General features: G+C 48.6%; 1 protein-coding gene across 4 annotated transcripts in view; it reads left to right on the top strand.

Annotated features, from left to right (window-relative positions):
- Positions 1-20,094, top strand: part of ABCC8 (ATP binding cassette subfamily C member 8) — a 71,827-nt gene that overhangs the window by 14,529 nt on the left and 37,204 nt on the right. For all 4 annotated transcript variants that reach the window (XM_028156784.2, XM_028156783.2, XM_008149009.2 and 1 more), the window contains exons 7-10: positions 6,972-7,136; positions 10,405-10,560; positions 14,033-14,167; positions 14,427-14,589. In XM_028156784.2, coding sequence (XP_028012585.2) covers positions 6,972-7,136; positions 10,405-10,560; positions 14,033-14,167; positions 14,427-14,589 — 619 coding nt within the window. The remainder of the gene's footprint in view (positions 1-6,971; positions 7,137-10,404; positions 10,561-14,032; positions 14,168-14,426; positions 14,590-20,094) is intronic.

The raw sequence follows: 20,094 nt of genomic DNA, 5'->3' as shown, positions 1-20,094 counted from the left end.
CTGTATATCCAGAGCACCCGAGGTTCTGCAGGGGCACCTGGGGGAGGGGGGAGCTGCTGTTGGGGTAAGGAACATGGGAAATACCCATGCCTAGGGCTTTTTCTCCCCCTGATCCAAAGTTCATTCAGAGCTTCCCCAGTTTTATTAATATGTTAGACTTTTTCATTGAATTCTTTTTTCTTTTCTTTTTTTGTTTTTTTGTTGTTTATTCGTTTGTTTTGTTTTGTTAATCCTCACCCAGGGGCATTTTTCCATTGATTTTTAGAGAGAGTGGAAGGGAGGGACAGACACACAGAGAGAGAAATGTCGGAGTGTGAGAGACACTTCGATTGGTTGCCTCCCGAACTCTTGGGTTGAACTTGCAACGCTTCAATCTGCTGGTCGATGCTCTATCACTGAGCCAAACTGGCTAGGGCTAAATTTATTTTTTAATGAGCTTCATGTCTTGAAAATATTTGAAACCCATTGGACTAGACGATACCCACTGGCCTTTCTAGCTCTAAAGATGCTACAAACTGAAATTTATTGGACAAAAAGTCTTTCTGGATATTTATTTCCCCTGCTTGATGCAGTAGCATTCACCATGGGTGGAAGGTGGGATACTTAATTCTTTCACCTGTTTCCGTGCTGCCACTTAGGTTTAGATGGTCACAAGATGGAAAACTTTTCACCTCTAATAAGACTCAATGTTTTATTTTCCCAGAAAGAACATCATTATAATCTTTTAACCACAAACAGTCCAAAAATGATGCAGAGAATGACTAACTAGCGATCTTAGTAATTTATGATACTCCCTTGTGCGATGTTATTCATCTCGAGGACTCTAAAATCGCAGATAGCAGTTAATTCTCTGGAGGTTTATATTAATTTTTTCTTGAGCTATAATTAATCAGCCAAGCACTTTGGGTCAGGAATATGAGACACTCCAAGTCTGTTTGTCTGATTTATTCAGCAAATATTTATTGAACCCTGCTATGTGTCAGGCCTGGGTTAGGCTGTGAGAATATAGACGATGGTTATGAGGAAGAGTGTTAACAATAATACCACCACTTATTGGCTGCTTACTACATGCCTGGCTGTGTGCAGGAGTGATCCGTGTATTATCCCATTTAATCCCCAAAACAAACCTTTAGGGTAAGTATTTTTTATAACAGCTTTATGGAGATATAATTCACATACCACACAACTTATGCTGTAAGTATTTTATCCCCATTTTACAGATGAGTAACTTAACGCTCAGCGAGGTTAAGTAACTTTCCCTAGGACCCTCAACTAGTTTGTGACAGTGTTTGCACCTAAGTCTCTTTCACTCCATAGTCTGGGCACTTACAATGATGAGGCCATCACCTCTGACTCCAAGAAATCTAAATCAAATATATTTATACTAGAGGCCCGGTGCATGACATTTGGGCACTGGGGTGGGCTGGGGTCCCTCAGCCCAGCCTGCACCCTCTCATAGCCCAGGACCCCTCGGGAGATGTCCGCCTGCCAGCTTAGGCCCTCTCTCCACGGCCGCTGCACGTGGCTTCTAGCTGAGCAGTGGAAGCACACTGACCACCAGGGGGCAGCTCCTGCATTGAGCATCTGCTCCCTGGTGGTCAGTGCACATCATAGCGACTCATCGTTCCGCTGTTCGGTCGATTTGCATATTAGGGTTTTATTATATAGGATTGTGTGTTAAATACTACTCTTAGGGGGCATATACAGGGAACTATGAGAAGATGGATGACTAACTCAGCCAGTGGTCTTGACAGCTTCATAGAGGAAGGGGTATTTGAATGGGGCCTTGACAGATGAATAGGAGTTGGTCAGGCTAAGATGGGCAGATTTCTTGTTTAATCAAGAATGTGAGAATGCATTTTGCTTATTTAGATGTTGATGGCTTTTGAGGCTTACTCTGGCTTTTGAGCATCTGAACTTTATTGGTTCCAAAAGAGAGGGGAAGAGACTGCTTCTGTTGTCCACAGCAGTGTCATCTTTTAGCTTAATTCTAGTCAGAAGTGACCCCAGAATACTCGACATTGGTACTCCTGCAGCAACATGGAGCCAGTTTTTAATATCAGAAGGAAGTGGCACAGGCCAGAGCCCTTGTCTGCTAGTTCATATCGTCTCCTTCCTGTGTTTCCCCAAAATCTTGTGGAATTCTCCTGAGAAGAGAGCTCTGAGGCAGGATGTGCTGAAGCGATGGTGAGAATAGCACTGAGATGTCAGTTCCTCTGACACCAGTTTTGCCTCCTCTTTTCTCTTTAAACACAAACCTGGGCTTCGCTGCCCTCTCATTGGAATGTTCTTGCCCCAGTTACTCGCCAGCACCTAAGTCCCTGAGACCAGTGGCCCTGCCTCAGCGGCAGCAGGCCTTACACCTTTCACGTATGTTCCCTGTGGCCCAGATGCAATCAGCAAATTACACACATACAGACGAGAGTTGAAAGTAAATGTAGTCTCTACTGTCAGCAACAAGGAATCCTCAATTGTATGGTTGACTGGGACATGGCTTACTTCTCATTTGGGCTTCTGGGCCCAGAAAATGGGGGGAAAAGGTCATATATTGAGGTCATTTGGTTCATCCCCCTGCCTCTCAGCAGCTCTGACCCAGAGAGACAGGTGCTATTCTGGTGTTTACGTACCTGCAGAGAGGGAAGCTCTCTAGCTACACATTGCAATGTTTAACAACCTCTCGGTGAGAAGGCGCTTCTTTCCGCTTAGCCCGTATCCACCTGCTGAAGCCTGCACAGCCAGGCACCAATGTTTACTTCACTATCAGTGGCTGCCCTGCCCTCTCTTCCCTGTCCAGGACACTCACAGTGAGCAAGAACCACACCGCCCTTGGCATCCGCAAGGACAAACATTTCTTATTTCTTCTTTAATGACTGGAAGTGTCCCATGGCCTGACAGATCTTTGATGCTTCTGTCCCTCCTGCCACGTGCCAGGAAAAGCTAGGACCCAGGCTGGGCACAGGCCATTATATATCTTTTGCCAGTGCCTTCTCCTGCCCAACCCCCACCCACAATCTGTCACCTGCCATGGAGGCCACTGATCTGGCTAGAGGATGAGGAAATTGGATTCAAAAGAGCTGCTGGCATCTGAAACCTGCCAGCGCTGCTCTAGGCTGTCAGCTGAACAGAGACACAGTCTGGGTATGGTCTCAGGGCCAAAGCTCTGAACGGCCTCTAAATCTCAGAGGAAAAACGTGTTGGTTTGTGACTGTGTGTGTGCTTGTTTCTGAATGAGTTCTCCTGGGAACTGCTTATGTTTCTATCTGTGTGTCCTTGGTGTTGTCCCTGTGTCTGTTGGCATGTCTTGTTCTCTGTGAGTCTGTGCCCCCATTTGAGTGCCCGTATTTGTGGCTATCCCTATGGGTGACTTTGTGAACTTATATGCATTTCTGTGACTTTGTGAAGTTAGTGTGTGACAGCTCCTCATGCCTCTGCTCTGTCCTGAGCTGCCTTTGCTTCCTTCCTTCACCTCACTAACCCCTTCTCAGCTGCCAAGACCCAGCTCAGATGTCACCTCCTCCAGGCAGCCTTCCTCTGGCTGAGTTAGATGGCCTTCCTCTGTGGTCCTATAACATACCATGCTTGCACCATCAAATCACCCCTTCTCTCCTTCCTCAACTGGACCCTGAGTCCCTTAAGACAGGAATTACATTGCCTGGTCTCTGTGTGTTCAGCTCCCAGCTCCAGGCCTGACACCCTGAAGGCACAGGAGAAATGATCTTCAACAAATAATGCAGAAGTTATTGTATATTGGTTGAGTACTTGCACTTACTAAATTTTTTAACCTTCATTGCTACGTTGAATCCTCCCAACAATGTTCTAAAGTAGAAACCTTTCATGGCCTCATTTACAGGTGAGGAAACTGAGGCTCCCAGAAGTTGAGGAACTTACTTAGGGACACATGGCTAGTATGTAATGCATCAGAACTCTAACTCAGATATGTCTGCCTCAACGTCCAGGCTCTAAACCAGCATGTCCAATGGTTGTGGGCAGATGGGGGCTATGTTGGTCTGTGAGTAGTCAAAGACAGTTCTCATTGCTTTTACTCATAGCCGCCCCGGGCTAGGACCTATGGGCAGTTCACCTTTTGGGTCCTGCCAACATCAGAAGCAAGAGCTCAAGTGGCCCCTCCCTTCGAGCTCCAGAGGAAAAGGGAAGGGAGCCTTTCCAGTCAAACCTCTGGCCAGGCAGGGGCTCTGGGGTCATCACTGTAGAGTCATGAGTCCTGGGCTCTGTCCTACCTGTGCTACGAACTCTCCTTGTGCTCTTCATCGCTCACGTTCTACAGCCCTCATTGGCTCAACTGCAAAATGGGGAAAAGTGTGATAACTTCTATAGAAATTAGATGGGGGGGTGAAGAACATATGCATTGATTCATTTTTAAATATTTATTGAGCACTATTGGGGAAATCCCTGGAAACAAACATAATTTCTGCTCTGAGAGTTTGTGAAAATGTGAGATGAGGGCATCTGACCTTACCAAGCATTTATCTCCCACCAAATGTTAAGTTGTAGGTCCTCAGCCTTTTCTGTCCTGCCATGGTGCTTTCAGAGCACTGGACAGTGGCCACGCCCTCACAGCCATGCACAGCCTCCCAGGACCCTCTGGTCACTAGGCTTCATCAGGGCCTCCCTTCTTTGGACAGTACCCCTGGCCTCATTGGCTAATCTAGTACCCACTTCTTAATCAAAACGTTGCTTTCCTAGACTTCATCCTCTTTAAACTGTCTCTTTGAAGGGAGATGAAATAATGACCTCATGACTTATGCCTGAAGGGAGATTTTTATTTTAACAGGTCACAAAATTCTTGATCCAAAGAAATACAATTTCTGACTCAAGAATGGGTATGTGGCAGGGTGAGGGGTAAAGGCTTTGCTTTTACAGCCGCAAAAAGAGAGTTTGTTACATTGTAAAAAATATGCAAACATGAAATGAGTGCATTTAACAGATACTACCCAGAGCCTAACCAACATTTATGATCCATTTATTTTTCCAGCCCTCATTCTCTACCCTATGTATTTTCTGGTCATTGTGGCACAGCACATGTGTGGCACTCCGGGCTGCTCAAGAGCTTTCATGATGATCAGTGTTCTTGGGTGCATAGCATTCCCATGAGCACCATAACATACCTGATAGTTCCCTGCGGTTAGAAATTTAAGGGATCTTTGCACTGTCCCCCTGATCTAATCTAGGGGTAGACATTTTTGCACCTACAGCCATTTCCTTACATTCAGTTACTTCCTTTGGAATGAGTTCCCATGATGTGCTTTCTTGTTTTAAAATAATGGACTCCATTGTCCAGGGTCTCTGCAGAGAATAGCAGTATGGAAGAATTCATTTTTTCTGCATGCCTTCATTTTTTACTCAGACCCAGCCAAATGGGCATGTTTCTCTCCCCCACAGGTCACAGCTTGACGATGACGATAAAAGACTCAAGGTCAAAGGCTAGATGGCCTAAGCATCAGGTCTGGGGTGGTGTTTGTGGCATCACACAGGTTTATGTTCACATAATCTCCTTTATAGCACGTGACCTGGGGCCAGCCCCTTACCCGTGCTGTAGCTCCATTTTTTCATGTATAAAATTGGGCTAATAATGCTACCCTTCTCATTAGGGTTTTATGAGGATGGAGCTCTGCACCTGATAAATAGTGTGTCCTGCCCCTTGCTCCCCTGTACGGTCAGGTTTATCCCCCACCCCCACCCTGCAGCCTAATTTTAAGGTCCATTTGCTGCTTCCTGTCCACCCCCACCCATTACTCTCTCCCTCTGGTATTTTGACAAATGAGAAAGAGAGTCCAGGGCTTCAGGTCTCAGTCGGCTTTCCTCTAAGAGTCCTGTGGGAACCCCTCAGTGATCTCCCTGTGTCTGCTTCCTGCTGTCCCCAAAAGGTAGCGCCCCCTGTCCCACAGAGCAAGGGAGAAATAGCTGTAAGCAGTGAGGGCTCCTTTAGAGAGCCCTGTTGAGCCAAAAGGCAGTATCTTTCCTACCATCAGGAAGCCCTCCTGACTCTAGGGAAAGGACTCCCCTCAGAGGCCTGCCCCTTTCAGCCTGACCACAGTCAGGGACACGCCTCGGCCTCTTCTCATCACTTGGTTCCCAGCACTCTTTCCCCTGCAGCAGCTCCCACACCCTTCCACATAGCTCGCAGAGTTCAGGGAAGAACCTCTGTCTTCATGGAAATATTGATGTGGCTCTGCTGGGGAGCAATGAATTTAGCCAAGATCAAAGTTTTCCTGGGAGCGCTTGAGGCTGAGTTTGGAAGCAGACATGCTGCTGCTCCCTGGTATCTTTAGCAACAAAGTCAAAATGTTTGGGGTGTTTTTTTTTCACTGCTTATCATCTGAGATCTTGCTGTGGAGTGCAGCAAGAGAACCCTAAATTTAAAAGGAGGTCCTGGGAGCCCAAGAGGCTGGGGGGCTTGGGCCTGAAATCTTTTCAGTCTGTTATAGGCGACGCGTTCCCATCTCTCGCCTGGGAGCACTGCCATGCCATATTTTCCGCTGGTCTTTCCTCCCAGAAATTACTACAGAACAGGCTGCTGGTGAGTGTGGGACAAGGCCTCCCTAATTCCATTTTTGTCGCAAAGAACACACATCGTGGGATTTGTTCTAGCCGTTCTGGTTTTGGCTGCTCTGTGATTTCGCTCTATTTATTCTTGCTCCATTCAGAGTGAGCTCCCCTGGGCCTGGTGGCCGCAACACTGCAAGTCATATTTATGGGCGTAAGGTTAGAACTGGGCCACATTCTGTTCCCCGAAGCAAGATGTTGAAGAGGGTGTAGGCAGCCCTCCCTGTAGTTAGAAGAATGCTTAGTGGGATTCATCGGTCTGATTTTTCTCGCATAAACAATTGCACATGGCTTTGCAGGCATGGGGGGGTGTCTTGTAATAACAGCCATTATGGCCCAGGAACAGGTACTGATGGTGGTCTTTTTGCTGGCAATGACAGCCACCTCTGCGCTTCTCTTTCCAACAGACACAGTTTCTCGGGGTTTACTTTGTCTCATCCCAAGAGTTTCTTGCTAATGCCTACGTCTTGGCCGTGCTTCTGTTCCTGGCCCTCCTGCTGCAGAGGACATTTCTGCAAGCATCCTACTATGTCGCCATTGAAACTGGAATTAACTTGCGAGGAGCAATACAGGTACTTGGCTGATTATTTTTTCACTTCATAGTAAGAGCCACATGATCTGTCCTCATGGGCCCTCAAGGATAATTTCTGCTGGGATTTTTTTTTTTTTTTTTTTTTTGGTGGCTCTTTTAACTGTGTTTTGAAATAATGACCATTGACAATGCAGTGTGGGACAGTGGGAAATGCCTTGGGCTGGCCTTAGGAAATGCTGTACTTCTGCCTTGGACTTGACCCCTAATGTCAACTGCTCAGCCTTTGGGCCTCCATGTTTTTCAGCCTTGAATGGGACTGACATCCCTAATCCATCACAGCACTCTTTCCCTCGGAATGCAAATGCAGCCTCAGAACCCTCTCTAGGTACCGTTCCAGAGTTCTACCACACAATCTTCTTTGGGTGCAAAACAGAAAACTGTTTGACATGCCAGGATTAGAGAGCCTCTAAGATCTATTGGAGATCTTAAATTTTAGGTCATAAGAGAGACTTATCTGGTCTGATAGGTCCCTTGGGTCTAGCTTCTTGCTGCTGCCTTCTGCGGATTTCTTCTCAGAGTCATTGGAAGGATGATCAAAGTCAGGGAGGATGCAGGGCCCTTTCGGCAAGCTGGTGATGAGAGTTGTCTAAGCCCCAGTGTTTTCATTAGAATTTTGGTTCAACGGTTGGGATGAAGAGACCCAGTACAATAGTGGTTTACATAGGATGGAAGTTTGTTTTTCACAGTCAGGGCTGTGAAATAGCTACCCAATATCAGAGACCTTATTGCTTTCTGTAATGTTGCTCTGCCAGGCTTCTCACAATTACTTTCATCTTGTGGTTTTAAAGCACTTTTGAAATTGCCACATGTCTACATTTAACCCAGCAGAAGAAAGATGGAACAATAGGGGGAAATGCTGCCTTCCTTTAAAATCACAGGGCAGAAGTTGCACATATTCTCTTTCATCCCTTTCCTGAGAAATTGCCCACATGGCCACCCGTAGAGGCTAAAACGTGGGTCTTTCTTCTTGCCATAATTCTAGAAATTCTTCTGGTGAAAAGAAAAGAATGGATATGGAGGGACAACTACAGATTCTGCCATACCCGGCCATTCCCATGAAGTCAGTGCAACACTAGGAAGTTGTGATTAAACCCCAAAACCACATCATTCTTCAGAAATGAGCCTCAGAGCCATTAACATTGACTGGTCCTCTGGGAGCCGGGACCAGAGGCTGTGTAGAAGAGGGACTGGAAGGGAAAAGGCATAGCCTGGGTTGGGAACAGTGTCAGGGACCAAACTCTGGTTATCTAGGTGTAGTCCATGTGTATGGTACCCCTGGAATTGTGCAGTGCACAACCTGAGCAGGCTGCCATGACATCGCTGCCCATCCCCAGTGATTTTCCATTGAGGAAGCAGAGCCATTTCCAGGAATGTCATCATATGAGAATGGTAGAAAGACCCCAGGAAAATCCAAGACCCTCTAAGACTCATAGGGGCTCGGAACTGGCAGGAACCAGCTATTGCTCAGTTCAGAAAACCATTCTGAAAATCCCAGCCTCTGCTCACACCCCTCCAGGGACAGGCAGACCTGCACCACCACAAACAACAGCCAATTTTGTAGTCAAACAGTTTTGTAATTAAATCATCTTTCTATTTGTATGTCATAATTCACACTCTGGCCCAGAATTTTCCAATTACACCAAAAGAGGCAAAATGGTTTTTTAATGTATTAGCATATAATTGTTTTTATCAAACTATCTGAATCTTTTGCATTAATAAGAGAGATTGATTCAGGTGTCAGAAAAAGAAAATGCTGGCATTAATTATGGAAACAAATGAGATAAAAACATTTCTTTCAGAAATTTACAGAACATTATAGACAAGAGTCCGTGTCTTCATGAATTTGAGAGTAATCCGATTTCTTTTTTAAAATATATTTTATTGATTCTTTTTACAGAGAGGAAGGGAGAGGGATAGAGAATTAGAAACATTGATGAGAGAGAAACATTGATCAGCTGCCTCCTGCACACCTCCTACGGGGGATGTGCCCGCAACCAAGGTACATGCCCTTGACCGGAATCGAGCCTGGGACCCTTCAGTCCACAGGCCGATGCTCTATCCACTGAGCCAAACCAGTTAGGGCGAGAGTAATCCCATTTCTTACATGAAAGGTTATTAAGCAAAATTCCTGTGTTATATATAATTTTTTGGCATGCTAGCTATCAGTCGGTTGTGTGTTTCTATGTATCTTGGTCTTTACTTAATAATGCTTTCGTTGATAGATTACTCTATGTTTCTACTTCACTGAAATTAGGTTTATTATTATCCTTTAAAGACCGATTTCACATAACCTAGGATGTGCACAGACTTGTCCAAAAATGCCATTGCCTTCCTTTTAAACCTTACCCGTAGTGTAAATAAACTCACAAAAAAGATGTAGGTTTATGCTTTAAGCATGCCCGACCCACAAAAAAGCCTGGGTTTACACAAATAATGAATTAAGGCCCGGGAATGCCCCTTACAACAGAACGCACAATAGGATTTCATTGTGAGCAGACATCCCTAGGATATTTAAGACAGAAATGCATTTTTCCTTTTTTCAAGAGCACATGGCCTGGAAATTGCCGTCCTTCTGGGAGGCACAATCACTCTGCATCTATGGCTTTTAGGTTCACAGCTCACAGGGAGCCATTACCATGGCTGTTCCCATCTGCCTGGAGGGGGCAGAGCAAGGTCCGCAGGGTGGCTGGCCTCCAGGATGGGGCTGGGGCTCATCAACACTCATACATTGTGTCTCACATGAGCCCATCCCAGGCTGAGCACTTGTCTTGTGACAAGGCTCAGCGAAGACAGGGCTTGGCCCCGGAGCACACCCCATCCCCGGTTGGAGGTGGCCCATTAAAACAGATGGCTGCCCCACTTTGTCATGTTTATGGCTCTGAAGTATGCTCTCTTCTGGCCTCTGGTAAATCAAGGATTCAACTAGACATGAAAATCTGCTTTTAAGATTTAAGAGCTCATTAAGTCCTGTCCCCAAGGGAGAGGTTTTGCTTGCTGGGAACGTAGCCTGCCCTGCTGGCATGGGTTCCTCGTTTGCACGCTGCCTCTCGGGCTTGTGTGATTGGCCATCAAAGCCCTATACGTCTCTGAGCCATAGGGGGCAGTCATGCAGGGCCCCCTTACAGAGCTGCTCTGTGCTCCCTCGGGCGAATGTCTGAGAAGCCCCTGGCACATTATAGACGTGTGGCATCTGGGGTGGTGATTAGAATGATGATGACAAATGTGAACCATGCTGCTCTCATTTCTAGACCAAGATTTACAATAAAATCATGCACCTGTCCACCTCCAACCTATCCATGGGGGAAATGACTGCCGGGCAGATCTGTAACCTGGTTGCCATCGACACCAACCAGCTCATGTGGTTTTTCTTCTTGTGCCCAAACCTCTGGGCTATGCCAGTACAGGTAAGTGATGTGTGCTTTGGTGGGGAGTGGGAGAGGGGGCACAAAACCAGAATCTGCTGCTATGTGCTCAGTGACTAGGAGTTCACCATCTTCCTTTCCATGTTTGCCTGTACCTTCCACCCTGCTAGGGTCTCCATGGGGTGCATCCCTCGGTCTCTATACCCGTGGTCAGCAAACTGTGGCTCGCGAGCCACATGCGGCTCTTTGGCCCCTTGAGTGTGGCTCTTCCACAAAATACCACGGCCTGGGCGAGTCTATTTTGAAGAAGTGGCGTTAGAAGAAGTTTAAGTTTAAAAAATTTGACTCTCAAAAGAAATTTCAATCATTGTACTGTTGATATTTGGCTCTGTTGACTAATGAGTTTGCCGACCACTGCTCTATACTGTCTCACCCTCTGCAAGCATCTAGCCATCTCTCTGGATGGTCAGAGAAGGTAGTACCATTAAAATTTTTTAAATGCAGTTTAAACCTTAAAATCTTTTTTTTTTAAACTATAGAATAATCATATGTGGAACGCTTGCAGACATTAAAAGTTATGTTGTAGCAAAGGGCTTAAGTACACTGAAAAGTGTTCTGATATATTTTAAGCAAAACAAGTAAATTACAAAATAGTATATGCAAATTGGAATATAGGTATGTATACATTTGCACAGATTCACACAGAAAAAAAAGAACTGGAAGGTCACATGGTGGGAGTGCAAGTGGTTTTTATTTTCTCATGCATTTCTAAATTCTCCAATAAGCATGTGTTATTTTTGAACATCAAAACCATGATTGTTTTTAAAACCAAACACCCTGAGAGGCTGGCTGTGAAGGAGGTGCACTCTCTCCTTACTATACGGGAAGAATCTTAGACGTGGTTTACTTGACTCCCACCTTCCACCAGGGAGTCTCTGGTCCTCTCCTGTAGCTGGGAGCGAATCTCCACTCAGGCGGGCGCTCAGGCCAGAAGCAGAAATCCCAGACCCATTCCCAGAGGGCCTACTAGCTCCTGGGGGCTGCCTGGTGTGGAGGAAAGTGTCTGGACTAGGAAGAGACAGGCTGATTCAAATAACCTCTCTGGGCCTCAGGAACCCCATTTCTTTATCCCCCAGGCCTCTCCCTGCTTTGTAGTCATTTTTTGGTCACATATACTTTTTAAATAACAGCTTTATTGAGATATAATTCACCCATTTAATGTGTACAACGTGATGGATTTTAGCATAGTCACAGGGTTGCGCAATCATGTCACAATTTTACAACAATTTCATCACCCCATAAAGAAACCCATGCCCTAACTGGTTTGGCTCAGTGGATAGAGCGTTGGCCTGTGGACTTAAGGGTCCCAGGTTCGATTCCGGTCAAGGGCATGTACCTTGGTTGCGGGCACATCCCCAGTAGAAGATGTGCAGGAGGCAGCTGATCGATGTTTCCCTCTCATCGATGTTTCTAACTCTCTATTCCTCTCTCTTCCTCTCTGTAAAAAATCAATAAAAAATATTATTTTAAAAAAAGAAAGAAAGAAAGAAACCCATACCCATTGGCAGTCATGCCTCCTCCCCACCCCAGCCCTAGGCAACCACTAGTCTACATATACTTTTGAAAATCTAATAAAACATTTTTTCAGAAAAACAAATGGGTGTTCACACATTTTGCCTACAATTTCAGGGGCTCTATGGGCCCCCTGAAGCTTAGGGACACCTTGGTAATGAACTCGGCCATAGTGAGGGACCTCTTTGTTTCCCCATCCCATCTCCGGGCACCAGAGGCCCAGAGCGCAGGGGCTTACCCTGGGCCACACAGCAAGCTGGTAGCAGCACCACACCCAAGCATCGTCTTTCTGTGGTCTCCTAGTGACAGGGTTCCATAGGGCCCGTGTGTTTATTTGTTTGTTTTTAAGAAGGGGCATCAGCCACCTTGTATTGATCTACAACTATGTGCCAGGCACTATTCTAGGTGCTTATCACATATGTTCATTTAATCTTCACAACAGTCCTGCTAAGCGGACATTAAAATCACCGTTAGAAAAATGAAGAAGCTGAGACACAGAGAGGTTAAGTAACTTGCCCAAGATTGCACAGCCAGCAAGTGCTGAGATCTCCCCACTACTACCCTAGATTGCTTTTCTAACTTGTGAATAGGAGCTAAAATGGCCCCTTCCCCCCACACTTGCTTTGCAAACTCAGAATCCCTGGTTTCTGGTATGTTCCCCCGTGGGGTTCATTCAGACCCCTGCAGAAGAGAGGAGTGGACAGAGGAGTCTGAGGAGCATGAGGAAGGGCAGGTGGAGTGTAAGGAGGAGCCTTGCAGCAGCAGATATTGCCTCCCCAGCAGCTGCCAGCACCTGGAGGTGGTGGGGCTGCAGGCACTGACCCCCAGCTGGTGACTCTGGGAACTTCCTTGGGGTCCGGCCCTACCCAAGCTGCTGAGCAAAGCCCTGAGAGCTTCCATATTCGGACAGTTCATGGAAGGACTGGACCAGGGATCGTTTTCCCGGAGGGAGATGGCAGCGGGGCCCAGCAGGAACAGGAGGTTCTTCGTCTCCTAATGAGCTCCCCTGCCCATCCGTGCCAGCATCAATTTAACATCAGCTAAACACTGGGAGGCAGGTGGTGCAGGGTCGCTTACCCGCCCTAAACACCTGCTAATGCAGGAAGCGTTCCGTGATTAACGGAAATCACAGAGCCACCCGCCCACTCCTCTGTCCTGGAGGTGGTGCAAGGAGCTTAGCACCCATTTGGCGCAGGGCTCAGGGAGTGCAGGGCCAGCCCAGCAGACTTTTTTATTTTCAATTTAGGAAGGCAGCACATCTGTTCCTCTAGAAGAAGCCCTGAATTCAGAGGTGCCTGCTTTTGAAGGCAACCTGAGAAACTGTCATCCTGCTGCTTTGGGGACTGGCAAGAGGAACTTACACTTGTCATAAATATTCAGAAGCAGGCGGTCATTTACATAACGCTAGAAACAGAACGGATTTTCTTTTTAGAGAATATCTTGGAGATCCACTAAAAAACTAAAGATGTCAGGAGCACAAGAATGAAAAGTAAACTCTCGGATCCTGGGCTGGTTTTGTCTGGCATGGAGGCGGCTACGGTGCCCCTTTGCTCATATGTGTCACTCTTTCCCAATGAGAGTAAATGCCAGATAACCAGCGCAAAACAAAGGGAGCTGTCACACCCGCTGTGCCACCTCGGCTCCGAGACCTCCATCTAGGAAACAGACTTGGGGACAGATAAAGCATCAGCCAGCCTTGCAGATAAATGCAGTTAGTTCCCAGCCCAGACACTCTCTGCTGTGTGAGCCCATCATGTTAACTCCTCCTTCTGATACTGCTCTGTCACTCCTTTTCCTCTGCCCTGACCCCCAAGACCATTTGGAAACCCGGGCACCAAGGCTGTACCACTTTAGGGGACTGGAGAGGAGGGGATTTGGCCAACACCCCCTGGCAGGGCAGCCACCAGGTCAAAGGGAACTCATTCCCATGATCCTCCCTCAGATCATCGTGGGCGTGATTCTCCTTTACTACATCCTCGGAGTCAGTGCCTTAATTGGGGCAGCTGTCATCATTCTGCTGGCCCCCGTCCAGTACTTCGTGGCCACCAAGCTTTCCCAGGCCCAGCGGAGCACCCTGGTGAGTGTCCATCCTTCCCCCAGATGCCACCAAATAACCCCACACACATGCACACACACAGACACACACACATATGCACGCACACTATCATTGACCTCCAGCAGGTCACTTCACCCATTTCTTGGTCCGTGGGATGGGATTAGTGAAGAAGGCAGGAGCTGGGCATTGTCTGTGCAATGGTGAGGCCATTGGCTCAGCTCCTTCCTCTTGTGTGGGACGGGGGCAGACGGAGCCCTTTTCTGACTGGTGCCCCTGGCAGGAGTATTCTAACGAGAGGCTGAAGCAGACCAACGAGATGCTCCGAGGCATCAAGCTGCTCAAGCTGTACGCCTGGGAGAACATCTTCCGCACGCGGGTGGAGATGACCCGCAGGAAGGAGATGACGAGTCTCAGGGCCTTCGCCATCTATACCTCCATCTCCAGTGAGTCCACCCAACCAGCCAGCCCTGTGTGCTGCTGGGATAGGGTCTCAGGGCTTGGGGGAGGGGGTGGTGGCAGAGCAGGAGGTTTTGGGGTCATCCAATCCAGCTGAGCCTTGCACTGACTCATGCAGCAGAGCCCCCCAGAAATCACAGTGTTCTTCAGTCATTTATTCCGAAAATGTATTGAGAGCCTGCTGTGCGGGAGGGTGAAGGGGGGCACAGTGCTGGCCCTCAAGATACAGGATGAGAAAGAGAGATATGCTACTGAGTTGGTATGTTCCCGAGAGGCAGCAGTGAAGGAATAAATAACAGTTTGAATTCTCCTAAGTGTGAGGACTCCTTTCAATAAGTCAGACTGAGCTGCCACTGCCTGGGGAAGCAACAGGAAACTTCCATTTATCTGGGGCCCTGAGGAGGAGAAACGTTTTCTTTAAACAACAGGAGCTCGAGTCTGAGGTCCTCACAGGTGTATCCACACTAACTGAATTTACATTAACCTACTGGTTTGGGAACTCCAAGCCCAGAAATAGGAGGGAAAAAAAGACCGAAACTGGTAAAACTCCTAGGGTCCCAGCAGATACACATAATAAAACCGTTTTCCAGAGAACATGGGGATCCTGTGGGGAACATTCCTGTTGAACAATGAGCTAATAATAAAGAAATAAAAATCCTCCAGAGATAATAAATGCATCCCCAGAGTGAATCAGTAAATGCAAAAAATAGGAGAATTACTCCCTCAATACCTGCAGATGTCAGAATATTCTGAAAGACATCATAAAATAAGTGTTTATAAAATAATTAAAGAGCTAAAAAAGACATAGAACCTACAGGGCAGAACAGGAAAATATCAGGGGGAAAAGCAAGCCAAAAGAACTTGTAGAAATTAAAAATTTAGTTACTGAAATTAATTCGATGGATAATAGTTCCCAGTCAGAGTCAGGATGTATGAGGTCAGGTGATCAATGGAGACCTGGCTAAAGTTTATATCAGTTGGTCCAATGGCTCAATGGGAGAAAAAAAAAATGGAAACAATAAAAATAAAAAATAAAAGCACCTCAGTGTACAGGTTAAATGAAATAACATAGCTAAAGAGAGAATTTGTGAATTAGAAGACTGACCTGTAGAACTTACACAGAATGTGGCAAAGGAGGTAAATGGTTTTCTGATGGGAAATTAAGACCCAGAGGTGTGTCTTCCTGAGGTCACTCCTGAGGTTAATAGTATGACTCAGACTAGATCCTCTGGAGTCTCTAGCTCCCGGCCTTGAACTATTTCCACACAGAGCTGGGAACCTGTGGGCGGACAAGACTTAGGACACAATGGGGCACCATTTTCAGTTATTTTCTCTTACTGAGAAGAGAAACAACCTAGAATGGGCTCTGACGGAAGTGAAAACAGGGGAGGAAATTAGAAGAGATGAACAAATCTGATCACCTCCCACAGCTGAAATGTGGTGGTGGGAGGGGGTGGGGGGTGGTTATGGCAAGGAAGAGACATCCCTGGGGTGGGGGGTGGGGTGGAGGCGGGAGAGTGACAGGTGTTGGGCAGTAGTGGAGGGTGCACTAGCTGTGTCTCCCAGGTAAGCTCATGGAGAATGGACAATCCCTCAAGTCATCTCGGCATTCCCGGTGTTCATATTGCCTAAGGTCTGCTGGGGACAGGTGGCCACCATCCAACCTGAAGGTTCTCACAGGGCAAGCCTTGTGCTGAGCACCCAGGTGTCCTGCCTCTCTGTGTCCAGCCAGACCCTGGGGTCCTGTGCCTCAGGCAGGGACCCTTGTCCAGTCAGCAGTGGCCAGGCCACCCACCATACACAGCACAGCCATGGCATCTTTCTGCAGAAAGTCCTGCTAGGATCTGATTTTCTCACACTGGAGCTGTGAGCAGGGCAGGCAGCCATTGCTTCCTGGGTTCCTCACCAAGACACTTCAGGTTGCTGGTCTCGCCCCTTGACCCTCATCCCTGACCCTGTGGCCTCCGACCCTCAGGCTGAGCACTCCACAGGACAGCAGAAATTGGGGAGGACCTAGAGAGCTCAGAAATCAGTGTCCACAGACCCAGGCCCTCTTCATCCTTCCCTTTGCCAGCTCCGCCTGCCCCTGGGTCTGGTTGTGTTAACAGAAACCCTGTGTACAGCCTCCCGCGTTACAGACACCTGAGAACAGGGGCAACAGCTGCTGAGGTAGGAAATGGCTTCCCCCATCAGCCAGGTGACTTTCTCTCCCAGCAACAACACAGCAGGGTGAGGTAGGGCAGGCTCATGGTTGCTGCAACGGGAGAGAAGCAGCAAGGATACTGAGGCGCTGGCAGGAAAGTAGGGGGCAGCCTCCGTCTTGGTGATGGGGGCAGGTGGCAGCTACTCTGCTCCTAGGAGATGTATGCGCATCCCGCATTCCATCCTATGTAAACGACAGCAGAAGACGCCTAGGTTCCCAGGCCGGCCCACTGAAGCCTATCTAGTGGGTGCACTTGTCCCCTGGGGACCTGAGAAGACAAGCCCGGGCTTTGTGAGTGGCCTGGAACCGGGAGGACCCAGGGAAAGGAGACTGTATGTTGACAAGAGCTGAGATGACTCTGGAAGGAGCACGGGGCTCTGGAGCCAAGAGGGGGACTCAGAAGGATCAACAGAGCAGCCCAGGCGGATCCCTGGGAGAGGCGCTGGGGAGGGAAAGGAAAGAGCCCGCGGGAGAGCTCTGAAAGCCCAGCGCTGTTTGCTCAGGGTTCGCCCTTCCTGGGACGGGTTTCTTTGTGTTGGTCAGTGGGAGGGGGGGAGGTGGATGGTGGGTGAGGCATCTCCTGGCTGCAGGTATATGCGCTGAGTGTGTTTTCATTGATCTCCTCCCAGACTTCCTGCCTTCTGCTCTCTGTCCCCAGGGATCAGGACACAGGTCATTAGGCTTGAGGTAATGGGGCATCTTTAACTCTCGCTCCCCGGCGCCAGCCAGCCATGGGTCCTGATACCACAGAGAAGCCCTGGAGTCACATTTCCTGATGGGGCCCATCTGGTGCTGCCTGCTGGGCTTTCAGTCTGTCATCCTACACCAGTCAATCAGGCTGTGGGGCGGACAGGTTACCTCTGACTCTCTATCTGATGGTCTCACCTTCAGCTTCACGAAGAGCTGTGTGTGTGGAGCCTTGGTGCAGGGCACAGCAGGGCCTCCCCGGAGGGGGTGAAAAGGAAATGGGTGTAGTTTCCCCACCATCAAAATTCAGAATCAAAGAAAAACAGATGTAAGTTACTCAGTGGGTGTTGAGTGAGCCCAGCCCTGTGTGCTCGGCCCTGTGCTAAGTACCGGGAGGAATGCAAGAGTCAGTAAGATGTGCTCCCCATTCTCAAAGCGTGTGTAGTCTGCTGAGAAGTCAGAGCTCACGGTGTGGCAGGGAGCTGGACACTGTGTGGACCTGCTCCGCCATGCCTGCCTAGCAAGCCTGACTGCACTTAATCCTCACATCAACATTGTGAAGTGTGTAGCTCCATTGTCCCGTTTTACAGCAGAGAAGACTGAGGCTCCGTGAAGTTAAATGACTCACTGAGGTCCTCAGCCAGCAAATGACAGAGAAGAAGGAAGCCCATGTGGACCGGGAGTTCACACAGGGCTTCATGCAAGATGAGGCTTGGCGGCATCTTGCAAGATGGGCAGGATTTCAATGAGTAGAAGATAAAATGGGGAAAAGCTGGAGGCAAGTGCTGTGGCCCCTCCCCTTAGAAGTCAGTTCAATACTTGTTTCCTTGCAGCCGCAGCATAACTCTAGGTATCCAGCCCCGCCAGGTATTTGAGGACAAGCTTTGCAAGAGTGACAAAGGGGTCCTAGGCCCTAGCAGTCAACCAAGCTGCACGCTGCCAGTTCATTCTGTCCTTTATGCAGCACCCATTCCAGAGCCTTCTGTCTGTGCCAAACTCTACTGAGACCTTGGAGGTTAAAGGGGTAAAAGGCATGGTCCGCACCCTCACAGTCTTGTGGGCAATCATGCCATACCTGTGGTCAGAGCCAGGGGTCAGTTCCAAATGCCCCACTTCCTCTTTTGCGGTAGTCACCCGGCCCTAGCCTCTTTTGTTTCTTTTATTCACTTACTTAACAAATCTTCACTGGGCACCTGCTGTGTGCCAGGCGCTGTGCTAAGCATGGGGGATGCGGGGTTGAGAAGAAATATCGGTCCCTGCCTGCAGGTTGCTCACAGTCTAGTAGGGAAGCTGGTCATGGGACCGTGTGGTGAGTGACAGGAGTAGAAAGAGGTTTTCTATAGGTGCAGTGAGAATTGTACCTGACCTAGTTATAGAGTGAAGTTCATAGCCGACGCTCAAAGAATGACTCCTAGGAGTTAACCAGGTAAGGGGAGGAATGTTCCAGGTACAAAGGGCTACAGGTGAGAAGGACAGTGTGTGTGAGACTCAGTCATAATCCGGTGAGCAGAGGGAAACAAGGCCAGATCATGCAGAACCTTGTGCCCTGTGTGCAGGCCTCTGGGTCTTCTTCTGAGGCAGGGGCGCCATTGAAGGAGTTTAACTGCAGGAAAGGTGGGTTTGCCGTCTTTCCTAGTGTTCTGGGTCATGACCTTCTGTCCTCCCATTCTGGTCTGAACCACCGTCAGGTGGGCCCTCCTTGGATGAGTGTGACTGGCCTCATACCATGTCCTGAAAAGCAAAAAACAAACCCCCAAGCCCAACTATGCCATGCATGGGGGTGGTACGGGCAGGAGGATGCTGGTGAACCCCATTCGCAGGACACCCAGCACCTGCCCCGGTCCACTGCCCAAGACTTGAGCTCCTTCTGTCCTCCTCGGTGGAGGCCCTGTCTCAGAACAGCCAGGGCCTCCTGACCTGGTCCCTCTTCCTTCTCCAGCTTCTCTGGAATTCTTCTTCAATATCTGCTCTTCCTGCCACCAGCTGGTGCAGCCACGGTGGGTGTGGGTTGCCGATGCATATCCTGACCTTCTTGGGCCTGGAGGTGGCTGAGGGGGAGCTGGGAGGTTCATCAGTGAAGGAGGCAGAAATCTGTGTGACGTGTGGGGCCTCCTGCTGTGCTCCCACCACTGCCAGCGGCAGACACACCGGTGACCTGCTTTCCTCCTCCTCTGCTGACTTTGAACGACTATCAGACAGAATGTACAACAGCCCTGTGCATGTCCAACTACACTGCCCCCTCCTGCGGGTACTGCCTGCAGTTAGGCCAGGCTGTGAGCCTGCAGCTCCCACTGGCCACCCCTCCCCGCCCACCCCCGGGACAAAGCTGCAGTTCACCAGAGGCACAAATGGCTGGCTGCGGCTCCCTGCCACGTGGCTTCTGACATATTTATCTTTGGAAATGAAAAGCTGCTGGTATTGTGGTGCACCTGGCAAAGCCAGGGGAGCGGTGACCTGCACCCCGCTTTGGTTTCGGTCGATTTGTGGGTTCATTTCATTTGGGAAGAGTGGGGAAAGCCAGCATGTTGTTCACTGCTTTGCCCCCCGAGCCCAGCATCAAGCCTGGAACAGGGAAGACCCTCAAAAAAGAATTTTTTAAGAA

The sequence above is a fragment of the Eptesicus fuscus genome, chromosome 13 (genome assembly GCF_027574615.1).
Source record: "Eptesicus fuscus isolate TK198812 chromosome 13, DD_ASM_mEF_20220401, whole genome shotgun sequence".
NCBI lineage: Eukaryota > Metazoa > Chordata > Mammalia > Chiroptera > Vespertilionidae > Eptesicus > Eptesicus fuscus.
This window is presented reverse-complemented; position numbering and strand designations above follow the sequence as displayed.